The following is a 19,007-nucleotide window of genomic DNA, read 5'->3' as shown; positions in this document are numbered from 1 at the left end:
TTTGATTTTTCAACGTGACATTAAACATAATAGATCTAATAACCTTACAATAATTTTAATAAGTCATAAAATCGCTTAAAATCTAACACATGTAACCATGCGTAGTGATAACAGTATTTGTTACGGTACGCAAAATAGTCTTTAAAAAAATCACACCAAACTGTAAAACCAGTAAAAATATCACCATATGCCTACATTCAATTGTCGCCAGTATTCGAATTTTAATACATTACGACCGCGAAAAGATGATTTTACTTTACTATAATTCATTTTATTTCGAAAGAAAATGATCAAAATCCAATATGGCGGCGATTGCTCCTGACAAAATGCTGTCGATGTCAACATACATGTACACCATCGACGACCTAGTTCCGGCTACCGTAACTTTATATGTCGCTTTTTATGATTTGAATGGCGCGACTTTGTCAGTCTGTCAATACTAAATAAACTGTACGCTGAAGTTTCTTTAGCTATCGATGACCTTGACAATTTTGACGAGTAACAGACCATTGCAGCGACTGACACTTTATTGACAAAATATACAGGGCAATACGTTTTCCGACTTCGGACGACGAATTTAAGGACGCGCAGAACGTGTTTTTATATAATATTATGGGTATGCCGTGTGTGATCCGATGCATCAATGGCGCCCATGTTAAAATCATTTCCCCGAGTCCGAGAACAGGGAACGACAAAATTACAAACAAAAATCAAAACACGTAAGAACTAGTATCTTACCTTTAATTATCCTTTAAAATCCATCTATTAATCCATTTAACTCAATAATTGACGATTTGCATCTAGGGTCTTTAATAATTATTTTAGCATACAGGCCTTGACACTAACTTTTTGACAGGGTACCCGGAGGGAACCCTACTTTCAACTTTTGGTGGCCCTAAACCAAACTAGGGTTCCCTCTTGTTTCAACACACAGCTACTCTCAGCGTAAGGGCAAATCAGAACAAGAAGCATACTAGTACACATTTTAGTACAAGCCGAATTATGTACATTTGTTATGTATTTTCGTGGTAATCAGATTGATTCTATGACATGTTGTTGCAAGTTTGATTTTTGATGACTGCTTTACGGAAGACTTAGAAGAACTTCCATCGATTTATTCATTCAGTATATAGTCTTCTGCGTTGTTTCATACCAGAATTGTGCACATCGGTTGAACATTGATCGAGAAGTGAGCTTCGGAAATTGGCTGGTATGCCGAAATCAGCAATTCATTGGTCTAAGTCACATACCTATATATATATATATAAGTAACTTTTTTGTCATGTTATTTTTCATTGAAATAGCTAATGCCGAGTGCCTGTGTCGCCGCCAGTGCTTAGCGTTTCGGAAGTTCTTATTATAAACTTATAAGAAATAAAAGGTAATTACGCGGATTCAGGGATTTCACTGGCCCAACAAAAGTTGTCGCAACTTTTTTGCGCCGGGAAAACTGTCAATTATTCCAACCTTATTAATAAGAACAATCATTTAAAGAAACCTGACTTAAATAATGTCATTGCCTATATTATCACTTTAAAAAGTATATTATTACATAAAAAACAATAAGTACCTTCATAAGTCATACCTTCATAAGTCTTAATAAGCTTTATTTGTATACAAATAACATTTTTTTCAACTTGATAAACAACAACCAAAATAATGTAACAATGTTGAATTCAATGTATTAAACAAAATGCTGCCTAAATGTTTCAAAATGTATTATTTAAACATAGAATCACACCAATTTACATCATTTGAAAGGGAAAAAGAAATATAAAACATCAGAAAATAAATTATCTCACTTAATTTGTTAAACAGTTGGTCATTTGGACATGTCATACATCAGCTTCTGTTGTTAAAAACGCTTTCTGTTAGTGGTGGATGGTCATTTGGACATGTCATACATCAGCTTCTGTTGTTAAAACGTTTTCTGTTAGTGGTGGATTATTTCCAGGATAAATTAAATTATAGTTTTTTACGCCTATTTCCTGACAGAAACGCCCAGATAATTACCACCATCCATTCTAGTTGCATGAAATAACATAAAGCATATTTTTTACAAGCTATTAAATTCAAACCAACACATACATGTCACTGACTATCTTTAAATGTCAGAATGTTAACATATCCGGAATATAGTACATCGAGTGAACGATATACTTTTTATTTCAGACATTGCTGGTATCTAAATCAAATTATATCCTTCCAAGGTCATTATAATAATGGAACTATTAAACAGAAATGCTCACAAATACCTGTAGAAAAAAGTGTTTATGTATTTTTGTGGAGAAATAAATGCTTTTGCTAGCCCTATCGCCTATGGTTTTGATTAAAGAAATAGCGGCCCAAATAATTATTATAATTATTGATCGTCGTGGCAGTTTGTCCCAGTGTTACTCTTTTTTTGCTCAATATCATAAATGAGCCATTAATCCGATAATAACCCCAATAAAACTTGACAATGGCAGTAAAAACACCCTTTGTAACACTTACACGCTTCAGTGATTTCAATATGCTCTCTGCACTGTAGGTCGCTTACATCGTCGAAAATCAATATTTACAACTGACAGAAGCTGGCCGCTAATGCTCAGTGGTGTGATTTCGATTCGCAGTACATTTTCGGATAAGATTTTACCGTTTTTTTTAAATCGCCCGCTTTTAAAAAAATTGGAGCCACTTTAGAAAATTCAAATGGTCAATAAAGACAAAGCGGTTCTATAAATTTAGGGTTTCCGGAGGACCACCCAGCTGAAAAAATCTGGTGGTCCTCGCCAAAATCTGGGGGCCTCGGGTCCCTGGACCACCGTTAGTGTCGAGGCCTGGCATAGTTAAATAAAGACCCTTATGCCATTCTCTCGCTTTATTCAAATGAGTTTATGAACGCGATAAACTTTCTTCTTCGTCACACGCTACGTCATGTACTCTACATTACTGCTGTTCAAATGAACCGGAGCAGTTTATCTAATAATAGCCGTTGGTAAACTTGGCTGCATTTGCAGATTTCTGCATACAAACGTAATTATGTTTAAACTTGCACAATGTTTTATTTATCTATGGTAAATGCCCTTATTGTACGAAAAAAATAATTTAAAAATAAATACACAAATAATGGAAAAAATTCCAGTACACAACAGATAAATGAGCATAAAATACCCGTGTACAAAATGGACGTTCCCAATTCCAGTGTGGTGCTATTTTTACCATCTTATACTTTACACAGCTCTATGCCTAACGTGAATTAAATAGGAATGCAAACATAGCAGATTTTATCCCATTTTCACCGCGACATTGACGGTATAACACGTTGTGGAATATACTTGCTTGTATTCAACACTGTGGAATATACCTGTCGCGTGCACGGACTACTTTTAAATGGCGTCATGCGATATGCGCTAAAATTAGGTCGATATTGTTTGGTTCATTGATCGAATTTTAAGGTCACCCATTAGAAGAAAATGTGCATATTTTGCAGAAAAATATATATATGACATATTCACCAAAATAACTGTTGAAATAAAATATAAAATTACACGATTTTTGTTTTGTTATTTTTTTATTTATATTTACTTTACCACTGAATGATTTTTCATAAGAAACAAAGTCGACAAAACTTAAGTTTCAAAATTATACGAATTTCAACCTTTAAATCTAGTCATATGACATAATTTTTCGCCATCCGTATAATGAATCAGCTTATTGATGGCGTCATAAAATGACATACTTATTGCGTCATTTTCCCCTTTTTTTTACGATTTATTATAAACACGACTTATTTCACATGTTTTCTACATGTACTGTATGTCGACATATTTGAATTGTCAATTGATCACATTTTCCTTCTTTCGTGTAATGTGCATTGTTTATAACCAAAGCATATAGATCTACTTTTGACATTTAACTTAAATATTAAGAATGAACAACAAGCCATACACATATCGCACAGTTCATGAATATAGAGAATACTAGGTTAGCGTTGAATACAGAGAAGTTTATGTTGCGAGGCTTAGAACGCCGGTTATTTGGTTATTGCTTTACAATTAACAATTATCAAATTTTTATTTTGTGATATTTTCATAGAATGTAAACTGAAAAACTATAAATAAAAATTGATCAAATTAGTTATCAGTAAAAAGAGAATGATAATTTTAAAGCATGTCTGCATGAATTGTGAGCAACCAGAAAAGTATTGTTATTATTCTGCAGGTACACCAGTGAGGAGCTTCAGAATTTCCTGTCTGAGTGCACTCTTCTGGATCCACGTTTCAAGACCACTTACTTGACACCAGAGGCTATGGAGAACACCTACCATCGTTGGCGCTGTTGTTACAATCTGGGGATGGAAAGGTAGGGGTTACAAAGCTACAAAACAAAACATACTGCATAACTGCTTCTGCTATTACTATTTCGCATGATAAATAGTGAAAATAATAAAGCCGGATTAATGATAATATTGATTATAATATTAGAACACATTTTATAAAGGGAAGTCAGTTTTAAGTAAAGTGATAAAACAGAGCAAAATATCAGCATTGATGCATCAAAAAAATGTATACAACAAAAAGCTCTAGCAATGAAAAGAAAATCCGATTGTGTCAGGTACACGTTCAAGCTGACACCCAGGCTCCTACCCCTGGACAACATATTCCTCCACATTCTCTGTTTCCCGAGAGGCCAAATACCAGCCAATCACCATCTCCTACTGAGACATCTGATGAAGGTATAAACAACAAGTGCACTATGCAGCAGTTACAGTAAAATGAAAAATGTACTTTATTCAACCCAAAAATTTAAGGTGATTTGTTATATATTAACCTGTTAACTTAGGCCTGCTTTTATAAAGTAAAAAAATGTTGCAAATCATACTTTATAATTTTAAGAACTAGTATATATTCGTTTATTATAACATTTCATATTTCAGAGAATGCAGCCAAATGTCAGCGGTCCTCAGACTCCTCAAAAAAAGTTGGTCTTGCAGCTATATTTTACTTTGAGAATGTTGAAGAGGCCACAGCCGCCACACCCATGTCCTTGCAGGAGAAAATCGAAGAAGAAATAAAACAATATAAGCTAATGAATCAGATAAGCATAGAAAGCAACGCATTAGACTGGTGGAAGAAAAACTGTATCCAGTTCCCATAACTTGCCTCTGTCGCAAAACAACGCTTGTGCATACCAGCAACATCTGTGCCAGCTGAACGCGTGTTCAGTTCAGCCGGTGATATTGTAACTGCCCAAAGGGCGTCCTTGGTTCCAGAATTGGTTGACATGTTGTTATTTTGTAAAAAGAACTGTGATTTGTGATAATTTCTGTCCATTTTCTTAGGTTATGTGATGATTACATATGGACAGTTTAAAGTTAAATCATCATTGTTCTTCATTATAGCGTTATCTTAACATTCTAGTCATAAAAAGGTGTTTTCAAAAGAGTGTTTTTTCGATAGAGAGTATGTACTTCTATCAAGTTTATTACAGTTTCTTTTACAGTTTCTAGTCATACTATGATACCAGTGTTTTCTGATTATTGGGTTTAATAAAGTTTGTAAAACTTGTTATTCTGCTGTTTTCTTCACAGATACATATTCTGTAAAATATCGCGGTACGTACCGCGATACAGTGTTGCCGTACCACGATATACCGCGGTACGCTCACGGCGTATCGTGACAGCCAGACTTATGGATAATTCTATCACGGAACGCGACTTGTTTTCTATAGACAAAGAAGGAAATCATGTGTGGGTTATTCTGCAATAAATTATTGGCGGAGCTTAATGTTTCGAAAATGAATAAAATATTGCAGTAAAATGCACGTGCTAAAATGCGCTCTAAAAGAAATGTAATAAATGTAGCAGTTATATTAAATGAAACAACAAATAGTACATTTGGTGATAAGTGGCATAACCACGTCTGCAAAGAATGTTATTTGTTAAAAAACAAAATTAAAGAAACATTATAGCATGTCAGCTTTTCAGTAGCATCAATAAACATGACGTCATTTAGTTTCTACGATTGTTGTTCTCAATGAAAGTGACGTCATTCGCAAAATATTTATGAATGAAAACGACGTCATATGTTTGTACAATTCAATGACGTCACTAAATAGTGAACTTTGTACAAAGAAGGGCAGAGTATTAAACAATATAGTTCACGTCCAAAAGCTTGAACCAAATCAATCAGAATAGTGTTAGAATCAAAATATTATTTTTCTTTGATGGTTTGTAGTCGAATAACCCACAGTAAGGAGTATAGATGCGTTTTATCATATCACTCGTCGTCGAATAACCCACAGTAAGGACTATAGATGTGTTTTATCAAATCACTAGTGCTTTGCACTCGTGTTTAAATTCGTACGCATCTATACTCCTTACTGTGGGTTATTCGACTACAAACCATCATATAATATTATTTCTTAACTCATATTTTTCATGTGAAATCAGTAACTGGAACAATGGCTTGCAAATATCAATGTTTTAGCTTATGTTTCTGTTCCTCCCAAATCATGACACTGCAAATTCCAAACACTCAAAATAAGTAAATATTAGATATTACACAGACACTTTTCTTAAATTCCAGAATTTCCCTTCATCGAGAGCTGGCGCGCCTGTGTGCCAGAGGTGGACCAACCAGACAATACCAAACCAGAAGCCAAGACTTGACAGGTGTGTATGATTTGAAAAACCATTAAGTGAAGCTGTTTTAACTCACAATATGGCTTTAATGGCTGCATTATGTATTTGTTTTTTTTCTTCTTAATGTATGCATGTTATTACTAGAATATGTATAGTATATTCTTAGTGTTGTTATGCATTATTTTCTACTGCCTTTATTCTTTACAGTGTTTTGCACTACAGTCAGCATTTGATATCAATTGACATAATACTTCTGGTGTTAAAAATAATAAAAATTAAAACATTTTTGTATTGTGTGTGCTGGCATTTATTTTGGTGTCAATTATATATTTAGATATTTTGGACATCGCCTATTCCTGTGGCTTCCACTTCGGCTATGCAGGATGGTGCTGACCTGTCCCTTCTGCAAGGTTACTCATCTGACCAAGCAGGGCCTGTACCGGCTGACCAGGATAGTGCTAGACATAGATTCATTCTACATTCTAGCCACTGAGAGTTTGCACTGTGTCAAGTGCAAGAAAAATCAGATAGGCTGGAGTGAAGCCATCTTGGATCAGCTGGATCCGGCTACCAGGTCCACGTTTCCGGTACAGATAATGTACCATAGCGCATGTGACACTCGTGTCATATACTTGTTGCGTCACCGAGGCTAAGGTAATCATGACTTTGTTAAGCTAAAGATGTGTATATATCTTTGCCAAATGAAATTTACAATACGGTTAATTTGAGTCACTCTGTCGGTCAGTTTGTCTGTCGGTCAGTTAGTCACCAAGTCTCCATAAAAAGAATTAAGTTTGAAGATAGAGCTTCTTCTCCTTATCTTAAAGCCATACTATTTTACAACTTTTAAGACGAACCACAAACATGTGCAAGTTTTGAAATGTTGCTGTTTCAGGTAACAGCCCTACTCAGCTACAGAAGCAGATCACTGAGCTTCACAATTCGAGGTGGATGAAGCAACAACTGCAGTACATGAACGACTGTTCTTTGTACCTCAAGTCTGTGACAGCAAAGTTCCAAAACTGTCTTCGAGGAGCTGCCCAAACAATCTCAGTTTCCAACATACCAATGGTTCCTGCGTGTTTACCATCAGGAGGTTTTGTCTCGAGCAGAAGAGGTCAAGGCGGCTTTAACATCCATCTTTGGTCGAATTTTAAAGATGGATTCTACTAAGAAGGTATACATGGGTAGAAAATATTGAATAATACACTTTTAGAATCTGTTAGAAAATAGACACAATAACCATAGAATAAAATTACAATTGCCTTAGAACTATTTTACATTTATTTCAGGTAACCAAGAAGTTGGCAGGTGAAGCTGCTCGGACGGCAGCATGGTCGACTAACGTTGGCAATGAACATGGCCAGGTGCTAATGATCGTTATGACATCAATTGAAGGGTGTGGGTTAGGCGACATGGTGAAAGGCCTTGTAAAACGCTAGTCCGAGGCTGATGTCCTACCACCAATCCTGCTGTAAACAGACTGCGACTGTTGCGGGAAGTCAGCACTGATGGACATTTTCAGGACAGCTTGGTCTGACCTTGTGGTGCGATTAGACGTGTGGCACTTCATGCGGCGTCTTGCTGTTGGGGTCACAACGGACACCCACAGACTGTACGCGGCATTTATGGGTCAGCTTTCAGCAGCCATCTTTTGTTGGGACAAGTCTGACCTGAATCTTCTCAAAGAAGCTAAAAGGCAGCAGCTTATACAAGCCAACATCACGGACCCGTCTGACTCAGATGTCTCTGTCCGTTTAGACCGTAAGGAGTTGTCCCTGCACTGTCGTCGGATGACTCGAAGCACAGAGGTCATCAGGGAGCGTATCCAGGCTGTCTTGGAGTTGTTCGGTGGTAACTCAGGAAGGGATACCATGGGTGTACCACTGTTTCATGAGCGTATCTGGGAGCTCTAGAAACAGCAGCAGAACCATGTAGAGTGCCTCCAGGACCCTAAAGGTGTACAGCTCTACACTCAAACGGGCACGCTGAAGAAGGGTGGCGTGGTGTTGCCTGTGTATCGCTGTGCACGAGGATCTACCTCCTTGGAGTCCTTCCATCTCCACCTACAGCGATTCATTCCTGGTAAGATTTATGTGTGTTCTTTTTGTGTGTTTTAATTTAAGGTATAAATATATTAATTGCTATTATAGCCTTTAAGGTACAATGTTATACAGAATAAAACCCCATTTGTTGCATGTTCCTTAATTCCAATCATGAAAAATATACCAAGACATGTAAATTAGTTATAATACTACTAATCTCTTGTTTAAACATACATCACTCTGTTGAATAGTGTAACGGTCTTATATAGTAACATTTTGTGTGATTGTTTTGCAGGAACCAGTGCAAGCGCCAGCAACTTCCAGACTGGAGGGCCTGATGCGCTGGAACTTAGACTGGCAGATTACTGTATTGTATGACTCCAGATTGAAGACAGCAGCCAACAGACTAAGTCAGGAGCTTTTTAACAAGGATCTCTTCCCGACATTCCAGCCGCCAAACAAATACACTGGTAATTTAAATTTCTATTAGCTATTTTATTCACACATTTCTCTGACATTTATTCTATATTAAACCAGATGTACATTGTGGAGTAGATCAGGCATAATTACCATTTGTATGAGCAGATTACTCCTTGACATGAACCTATATCATATAGCGCTTCTTACATTTTTGTTTTACAGGAGAGCTGATAGGTATCGAATATCTATACAACAAAACGGGTGCTAAAAACCCTGTAAGTGCGGTGGAGCCTGATGACAGCCTATTGGATGAGGGCTTTGAGGACTCCGCGGCCATGGATGATAATGATCCAACCATCCACATAGTGGATTCCTTTCTGCCTGCTTTTAGTCGTGAGAGGGCTCATCAGATCATGCAGCAGAACAGGCCGTCTCAATCAGGTATTGAAGGAGAACAATGATTATACTTATTTTCATGTTGAAATTAATGACATGTTTGTGTTACTTTTGTATAGAAATGTTTATTGTTAAAAAGTTAGATAGGGTGTTCTGATTCTTTGAAGAGATGTCAGCGATGGATGTGTATGGCCAGCAGATGTACAACGTTCCCGCTAAGCTCAAAGCCAAACCTACCACAACGAGTGTCTCTTTAGAAACAACAACAGCAGCTTCTATGACAAAAGCAACAGCAGCTTCTGTTACAACAGCTGCAGCAAGTACTTCATCATTATCTGCCGTAACTACCGCTACATCAGCGTCGGCTATTGCTGGCAGTTCCCAACGTGTTGAGGATGAAGCTGAGGTAGGTTTTGATGAATGATATAATATTATAAACTAAGGCATTCTGTCCTCAAATGATCACCCATTAATGATTACAATTTTACAATTTCATGTTGATTAATAATGGAAACTAATAACTCAATATAAACATTAATATCTTTGTGTATTTATGATTACACCCATTTTTATATCAATAGGTATATTATGGAGTCAGCATGTTAAATTGGCGTTTTAATTGCAGGAACTGCGCAAAATAAGCATAACACATGTACTTATAAATTTTAGTGCTCTGCTTATTTTCCATTAATACATTTCTTTCTCAACTGATTATCCATGCTTTCAGGACTCTATTGGACCAAACAGAGTTGCAGGTTATGGTCATGTGATGGACCTGGCTGAGTATTTGTTTCATTTAAAAGACAAGGAAAGTAAGGCCATCGCCAACGCAGAAGCTGACCACATCGTTAAACTGTGGTCTAAGATGTCCCTTTACGACCAGTCGCCGTCAAAATATAAGGACCGACATCAGACCCAGCTGATCAAGGGACGCTTCAAGGCACCAAAGACATCCCGGATACAGCTGGTTCCTGGAGTCCAGAGTGTCAGAAGGCAAGAAAACTACACAACATCACATTAGTTAATTTTCAATTTATAATTTGTTATGACCCTTCTTTGAAGAAGAGGGTGTATATTGTTTTTGGCCTGTCTGTCTGTCTGTCATTCTGTCCCAAAACTTTAACCTTGGTCATAACTTTTGCAATATTGAAGATAGCAACTTGATATTTGGCATGCATGTGTATCTCACGAACCTGCACATTTTGAGTGGTGAAAGGTCAAGGTCATCCTTTAAAGTCAAAGGTAAAATATATAGGTCAAAATCGCTCAAAAGGGGAAATAGTGTTTCTCAAGCACATCATTTGTAATTAATGTTCCACAAGTGTATCAGGATTTATTAGCAAATAAGCAACATGTATCAAACCTATTTTCACTGTTTTATTTCGGTTATTATTGTGTCTGTATTATTCATATAATATAAACCATTATCTTTAACAATTACAGATGTGCTTTGGCTACACACCTTGGTCCAGCCACCTGGCCTGACTGTAACAGGTATCAGGAAGCCTTGCTGGTCAAGTTGTGCGCAGCCTTTCCGGGATCCACCACCAAAGATGGCGTTCAACAGGCGCGGTCGCGGACAGTACTGGAGAAGTACAACCTAATAAGAGAGATGGTATTCAACAGTCAGCACGTGATACAGAATACACGCATTCAGCTGTCTGATATAAACCAGCGCACCTTGACTGCTTGGTAGGTATTTATTGACTAGTACGGTACACATATACATACATATTATCGGTATATTATAATATTTCATTAACATTTTGAGTCAATTTATATATTACTTTATTTATATGAAAATAATAATTGTTAACATAAGAAAGGCTTTTTATGCCCCTTTTTAAAAAAAGGGGGTATATTGTTTTTAAGAAATCTTAAAGTTTTGTCATAACTTTTGCAATATTGAAGATAGCAACTTCATATTTAGCCAGCATGTGTATCTCATAAAGCCGCACATTTTTAGTGGTGAAAGGTAAAGGTCATCCTTTATGGTCAAAGGTAAAAAAAAAGAAACAAAGCGGCGTATTTGGGGGTATTGTGTTTCTGGCAAACACATCTCTTGTTCTTGTTTCTTTTAAAAAATATATAGATTATAATTTATATATTTGTCTGATTTCAGGTTCAGTGATCGTGGAAAGCGCAGAGAAAGAACCTTGCTGGAGCAGGGACTTGCCCTTCAGTAAGTTCCACTGGTAGCGCCTGAATCACTGCCAGCGCCCCTTAAAAGGCCAGTTTCCTTGGAAATGGGAACCACTGAACCACACAAGTTCCCCATTTAGATCAGCACGAAAGGCTCTCTCATTCATCAAGTGCGCAGAAGAATCCTGCCACCAGATGAGGTAAAGCATGAAGTGCCGGTGCCCATAGCACCAGCACCATTGGTGCGTTTTGTGACTGCTCCCGCTCCTGACCTGGCACTGACTTCGTCGATTTCAGCCCCAGCCGAATCTTACCTGCCATACTCTACAAAGCATTACAGGAAGAGGAAGCTGGAGGCTGAGCAGGCAGGGGAGTTCCGGAGACAGTACCACAAGAAACTGCCCTACCGCAGCTGCAACAAATGTTTTGAGGACAGGAATACGGGTGGGCACAAACATGGAAATTAATGGTGCCCCATCAAGTCATCAGAGTCTTATGAAGAGTGGATAGATGCTCTTAAGTTGAAGGGCTATGGAAAGAAGAAAACAAATGAAAAAAGTTAAACATTAATAGCTGGACATTCATCATTCACACCTAAACAATATCTGGATATAATAGCATTGTTTGACACTGTGCTTTTGGACTTATACAACAACAGTATTAACAATTACTTTAACGACAAAAGAATTAATATCAACTTTAGTAACAATTAAACAAATCTTGTTGCATCCTACCTTTTATTGAGCATTACACAGTGATTAATTCATTTGTGTTTTGCATATATAAAAGCTAGAAGGTCCCAAGCCCTTATGGTGCATGTCACAAGTAAAGTGACATCTGCCTTGAAAAGCAGAGGGAAAACGAATTGTGTTTTTTTAAGCTTCGAATAATGTATTTACACATTTGATGTTTCTTTACTATTGGAAATAGTTAATTTATATGACATTTATAATTGCAACCAATATTGCTGTTAACAGGAACTTCCGTATAGTGTAAGCAAACACACATATAAGGCAAATACTGATTAATGTACACAATTATTAGGTCTGATATTGAAATTTTTAGACATAAAAGCCGATATATGTTTAGCAAAGGTAACATAAATGATGATTTGGGTACGAATGTAAAGGTACATAGCAGCATGGTACGAATGTAAATAATTGGATTTTTTATTTTAATAAGTCTCAGATGCACCATCCTAGATATATGTGATTATATGTCAAAATTGACATAATAGTGAGTTATTTTCAGTCATATTATATAATTTAATAAAAGCATTTATGGAAAGCCGGGATGTTGAAGATCTGCAGGGATCCTCAGAGCACGGCCCAAATGGTTTTACAGTATTTGTTATTTAAAAGAACCTATGTTTCCCCGTCATCTGACACTTTATAAACATAATTTACTTGATTGTATTTACGGTAGGGCTTTATTTATATATATACAACTGTTTTTTTGACTGCAGACGACGGAGTTATTGAGATCAACAACTTCACGGGAGACTTGAGCGTCACTTCAGCGTTTGAGAATGTTAAGAACATGACGTCAGACGAGACGCTTACGTTGACGTTTAAAATTTGTGGTACTCATTAATTAACATTAACTATCTTAAGATTTAATCGTTTATGTGTGTTCAGTATTCGATTTTTTTATCATCATCATCATCATTAACAACAACATCATCAACAACAATAGCAACAACATCATCATTATAAACATCATTTTCATCATTATCATAACTATAATGATCATCATGAGCAATCACTGCAGTAAACCAGTACTTGATGTAGCAGTAGCAATATAGCTGAATATTTTGATGTAATTTGTTAACTCGGGCGTTTCAGGCAACGGAAGCGTCCGCGCGGAAGAAGAACGTCAGCGTCCCTTTCACGTTACGTGTTTACACGAATTTCCCACATTGCCGCCGACTTTCCCATCGACAACAGCCCCAGTGAAGGAAAATGACGACAACGATTATTCGTTGATTTTGGTTATTGAAATTACCGTAACAAATTATTGTACAACATGGCTAGGCTATCATTTACGCGGCAACGCACACTATATTTAACACGATATATCGCCCTTGTGTAGGTAGCCCAAAAGGCGATATATCGTGTTAAATATATCGTGCGTCGCTGCGACTGTCGCACAAAATATCGTGCATCGCCGCGACTGTCGCGAAAAATATCGTGTATCGCTTCGTGTGTCTAGTGTCGCCCTTGATGAAAGAAGGGCGAGATTATAGATGGCAATATCCGGATTCCGTAATCATTACATGGTTGGTTATGAAGCAAGGGTTTTGATCCAGCTATGTTATTTCCCGTCAAATCTCTGCGCGGAGGTTGATCCAGCTATGCTGGTTCCCGTCAAATCTGTGCGCGGAGGTTGCTACGCTTTGAGTAATAAATATTCTGAGGTTTGCTCTTGAAGAGGCTTAGCATGTGCGTTAAGTGTCGTCCCATAGTAGCTAGGCTAGTCAGTTTTTGTTAACATGAAGAATTTTCTTCAAGAAAAATCCAGTTTGGGCGGAATGTGACGTCCGTGATAAGCTTGTGCGCAGTGCACAGGCTAATACGGGACGACACTTTATGCAGATGCAACAAATCCCGTTTTTCTCAGAGCGAATCTTACATAAGTTGCTTATAGATCCATGTTCATGTATAGATCTGGAAACTTACTTAAAATTGATCGCGCGTACACTTCGAATGCTGTTAACTTGCGTTCAGTATACAACTTTATAATCTACCCAAAGGCTTATCAGTTAGGAACAATTATTCAATGGCGCTGCATATACAAGATTCAATAGCAGTATTTTGCGGCAAATACTCCGTATTGGAATTCTAGATAAGAATTAATTAATGGTTTTTAAACAATCGCGTTTCATTGAGCAAAAATAAATATTTCGAACATAGTTTGCTACCTGCATTTGTACCTTCGCATACTGCATACATTTAAATTTTGGACTATAATAATATTGCACTGTGTTCGTTGGTATAAAATGTCAAAGAGTATACACTGTTGTTTCTATGAACGTTTCGTTTTGATTGTGGTGGCTACATGCTGTATTAAATGCGTCACAGGTAATGTTGTTAATGGTTATAAAACGTTATGAGTCTCGATTTTGTAAAAGGGGATTTAATGCATATGAGAAGGGTGTCGTCTCTGGTAAGCCTGTGTATTATGCACATGCTTATCAGGGACGCCACTTGAAGCCTATACTGGCTTTTCGCTAAGTTCCTATAAACGGACTTCCTTTAAACTAAATATACCAAAAAGCGGAAAGTGTCGTCCCTTATAAGCTTGTGTGGGTTGCACATGCTAATATAGGACGACATTTTCGCACATGCGTTAAGCCCTGTTTTCACAGAGCACGGCTCATATATTGACATTTACCATAATCTTCGTTTGATGTAACACACGTATAATAATGACGATAACAAACGTACACCAGTATGTTTTAATAAAAATGCCTCTATGTTTGAGATATGCACATGTTTGTTTGATGCGTATTGACGCATTTTCACACATTTTTATTGATGCTTGTTTATCAAAGTTGTTCAATTTGAACTGCATACGATTAAAAAAATAATTGTTTGACAACATTATAAAAGCAAAACGCGTATTAAAAAATACACCTAATAATAGTTATTCTTAATGAAACGCTTTTTAGGCACGATACGTGATACTGCCGGTACATCACATTTTGTTAATTCGCATAAAAATTTGTGTTCTCCAAATTCGTTTTTGCATAGATAAAAATATCGAAATTTACTGCCCAAACCGTTTGAAACTTTTCTATGAAACTCGCTGTTGAAACTCACTCTTAATTTTAACGCACGTCATCAATTGATCTAGCATTCAGATAAAAGCTGATTAGTAAGATACTTTTTTAAATCATACTTACATAATTAGTGCATTTAATAATAAGTCTTATCTTTCTTTTTTCAGGACAAACTAGGAATAATGACGTCGTGCATGACGTAACTGTCAAGGAAACAGAACCCGTAGGTGCGTATTCATAGTGCTCGGAACAAGTTTTTAGTATCTGATTAAGGTGTGTTGCTGCAGTTTTGCTGATTTTTTTCTATCTAATATCTTTTGCTCAAAATTTATATTCAAGTACTACATACCAATACTATATGAAAAATGAAATAAAAACATAGGGTCACCGGCCTTGTTTTGATTTTATTCGCAATTATATAACATGTATTTTTTCATTAAAACTGAAAAATCTCTAATTGCATAAAAATGATAAATAACCTATGAAACTGGCAACATGTAGATATTATATAAGCAAATATATATCATATACCATTTAATTAAACCACAAACTACAAAAAAATGGAGAACACAAGTAAAATTTTAAGAAATTTAATTTTTATAATTTTTATGTCACCCAAAAAAAGTCAATTGTTTACTATTTTAACCACAAAAATGGAATTTAAAAAAGTTCTATCTAATAACTTTTTGCGAAACTGCTCAAATATGTTCATCTACGTATTGTTATCATAAATAAAAAATAAAAAAGGGGGTCACCGCACTTTTAACAGAGATTTTTTTGTTTAACTATCCCTACCGTCTATGTCGAATTTTCTACAATACAGCAATTAGGCGAAACCCAAGTACCGGTACAAAGACTGTTATTGATATGCAAAAACATTATATATTGTTTACAATCTTAATTGGGATCACAACGGCCCGCTAAAAAACATAACACTAATACAATATTTAATCACAAACATAAGACCATACAGTATCAAACTCGACCTTAATCATCAATAACAGGGACTTGTTGACAGATTTCGGCATGTTTTGAAGTTTGTGATTAAATGCTTTAAATTGATTAATGTAAACAACAGCACTAAAGAGCTTCAGAAAAAAAAGCAAGAATGAAATAAAAGAAAGAAGAAAAGAATTAAAAAAGATTTACCGCGGCTGGGATCGAACCACTGAGTACCTATTATGAACCTACTCGGTCATTAATTTGTGATGATTCTGATAACAAAACAATTGGGTTGTGATAATAGCATCGGTGTTGCTATAAATATATCCTCTGTTAAATAAACTGTCGCAACAACCCTTAAGCTCCGCTCTGGTAAAACATGGCTTAATGCGTGTGCGTTTATTGTCGGCCCAGATTAGCCTGTGCAGTTTGAAGGCTTATCAAGGACGAAACTTTCTTCTTTTATGGAAATTTCGTTAAAGGGATTATTTTCTTAACGATAATCTAGTCAAGGCGGAAAGTATCGTGCCTGATTATTCTATGAGTGCTTCACAGGAAAATCTAGGAAGACCCTTTACGAACATGCATTAAGCCCCATTTTCCCAAAGCGCTTCATTTTCTTAGTAGATCTAGATTAGACAATGTTTATTTCATCATTTTGAATACCGGTAGATTAACACTTTAATGGATGTGTTAAGGCTAAAGAAGTAGAAGCAACTTGTTTTGAGTTTCTACAATAGTAGAGGCAGATTTTGTCGACTAAATGTCAGATAAAAAATCGCCGAATCAATGTTGGGCCATTGTAGTGAATTTTCAGATTCATATTGTTTTAGTGTTCTCATCCTTCACATATACGTGTGTGTGGTGTACAGTTTTATCGAGTGCATTGGGATTCGCACATGGTCCTAAGAAGACGTCCATACTTGGTAAAATGTATGATTCATTTTTCTTGGTTGATGCAGGTCACGTGATAGCCAATCTCACCTTAAGCGGAAATTGCAACGTGACGTCATACACACCCAGTCGTTCAGATCGCTATTTCAGCATGATTGAAAGCGTGCTTACACTTAAAGAAGAGTTGGATTTGGACGCGGGCCTCCAAATTCAGGTATAACGCGTACCTCGGTACGATGACGTCCCGTTTTTAAGTATCGTCTTTATGATTTATACGATGACGTCACATTTTTGACGTTACGTCCGATTGATATGACTTTGCTCGGAACACAATCTGTTTTCTGAGCAATATTCAATAGATAGACATCGGAACGACATTGAAATGACCAGAGCTTAATTCGATTAATCAGCTGTAAATATATGCAAAACGTCCTTCGTGAATCGATTGTTTTCTTTTGCTTTTAAGTTAAGATTTAATTTAATATGTGTATACTACATTTTGGTAGTTCTTGTTCATAGTTCAAAAGTTATTGCGCGAAAAACTAGAGCTGTCATTTTGAAGAAAACCGAATGCACTTGAGCCGCGCTTAAAAGAGGGCATACTGCACGTGCGTAAAGTGTCGTCCCATTTTAGTATTTGCAGTCCCAACAGGCTATTAGGGACGACACTTTCCACTTGTATGGAATTTTCATTTAAATAATATTTATGTTTATATTAAGTTAATATACTTAACGTGCAGTTCAGGATTCAGGAGTAAAGTGTCGTCCCATATTGGCCTCTGCGGCTTCAAGCACATGCATTAAACCCCGTTTTCGTACAGCGCGGATCATCTACTTACGCGTTATAACCAAATTAATAAAATTATTTGTATACCATCGTTTTTTTTCCAGCTGGGAACTACAAATATCGCAATTAAAATCACGTGCGACCAAAGCAGCCACGTAAGTTAGAACCGGTTGGGTTAAAGAGCGTCGTTTTATAACGTGAAACTTCGGAACCATTTATAATTTGTCTGCATTATATTTATTAATTTAACGGAAGAGGACGTGCATATTGTTTGTATAGAGGTTCACGACTAGTGCAATCAATGATAAACAAAACAATAAACTTAAAATTGTTTGCAAGCACACATTTCTACGCTGGCAAACAAGGGGGCTTAATGCTGTATGTTTATAACAATTTACAGGCGCGATTGTCTCCCTTAGAAATTCAAGGGAGTGCATGATTATATGCAAGCGCAGCTGTTTCACTTTGTCGCTAAACATTATTGAACACTTAATTGTAATTTATACATTAACAACAGGTGTTTGAACCTTTAAACGTGTTAAACGATGCTTTTTAAGGTTTTAAATTGCTATTTATACGCAACTTTATGAAATACGCGCTTTAATTTTGAAAGACAAAGTGTCAGTCATATAATTTAAAAAAAAAAACACCTGATGAGGTTATGTTACCACGACGGGCATACATATTTTTTAAGCTTAATTTCTTGTGTAATGCGTACATTTAAAAATATCATGACTCATATTGGTGTACGGAAGAAAGTGTGCTTAACAATTTCAAGACAAATTCACACGAGCCGCAGTTTTTCGAATGATAATTAAAGAAACCGTTCATGACCCAACTTCTATTTATTAATTTTGAGTGTTTAAGGAGAGTATGCACGATTTTGTCAAATATTTATGAAATTATATAAAATGTTGAAACAACGATATCTATTAATACGACACACGAACACTAACTCCGATCCTAATAAAAAGA

General features: G+C 36.4%; 1 protein-coding gene and 1 long non-coding RNA gene across 2 annotated transcripts; both read left to right on the top strand.

Moving 5' to 3' along the window:
* The first annotated feature begins 7,608 nt into the window (after nt 1-7,608).
* Nucleotides 7,609-12,072, top strand: LOC127864707 (uncharacterized). The gene is made up of 8 exons (XM_052404600.1): nt 7,609-7,802; nt 7,918-8,710; nt 8,966-9,140; nt 9,313-9,531; nt 9,654-9,892; nt 10,214-10,479; nt 10,930-11,178; nt 11,609-12,072. Exons 3-8 carry the CDS (start codon nt 9,008-9,010, stop codon nt 11,670-11,672), a joined length of 1,170 nt encoding a protein of 389 aa, XP_052260560.1. The 5' UTR covers nt 7,609-7,802; nt 7,918-8,710; nt 8,966-9,007; the 3' UTR covers nt 11,673-12,072.
* A 2,488-nt stretch (nt 12,073-14,560) lies between these two features.
* Nucleotides 14,561-17,429, top strand: LOC127864722 (uncharacterized). The gene is made up of 3 exons (XR_008042234.1): nt 14,561-14,708; nt 15,577-15,636; nt 17,314-17,429. It is a non-coding gene; the product is annotated as an uncharacterized LOC127864722 (long non-coding RNA).
* The last annotated feature ends 1,578 nt before the right edge of the window (nt 17,430-19,007 follow it).

Source organism: Dreissena polymorpha, chromosome 1 (genome assembly GCF_020536995.1).
Source record: "Dreissena polymorpha isolate Duluth1 chromosome 1, UMN_Dpol_1.0, whole genome shotgun sequence".
Classification (NCBI taxonomy): domain Eukaryota; kingdom Metazoa; phylum Mollusca; class Bivalvia; order Myida; family Dreissenidae; genus Dreissena; species Dreissena polymorpha.
This window is presented reverse-complemented; position numbering and strand designations above follow the sequence as displayed.

Bases quoted from the DNA above. Each gene is read 5' to 3' on its own strand.
- LOC127864707 (XM_052404600.1), top strand. From the start codon at position 9,008: ATGCGCTGGAACTTAGACTGGCAGATTACTGTATTGTATGACTCCAGA. The intron at 9,532-9,653 runs GTATTGAAGGAG...GATTCTTTGAAG, and splicing joins GAACAGGCCGTCTCAATCAG to AGATGTCAGCGATGGATGTG. The intron at 11,179-11,608 runs GTAGGTATTTAT...GTCTGATTTCAG, and splicing joins CAGCGCACCTTGACTGCTTG to GTTCAGTGATCGTGGAAAGC.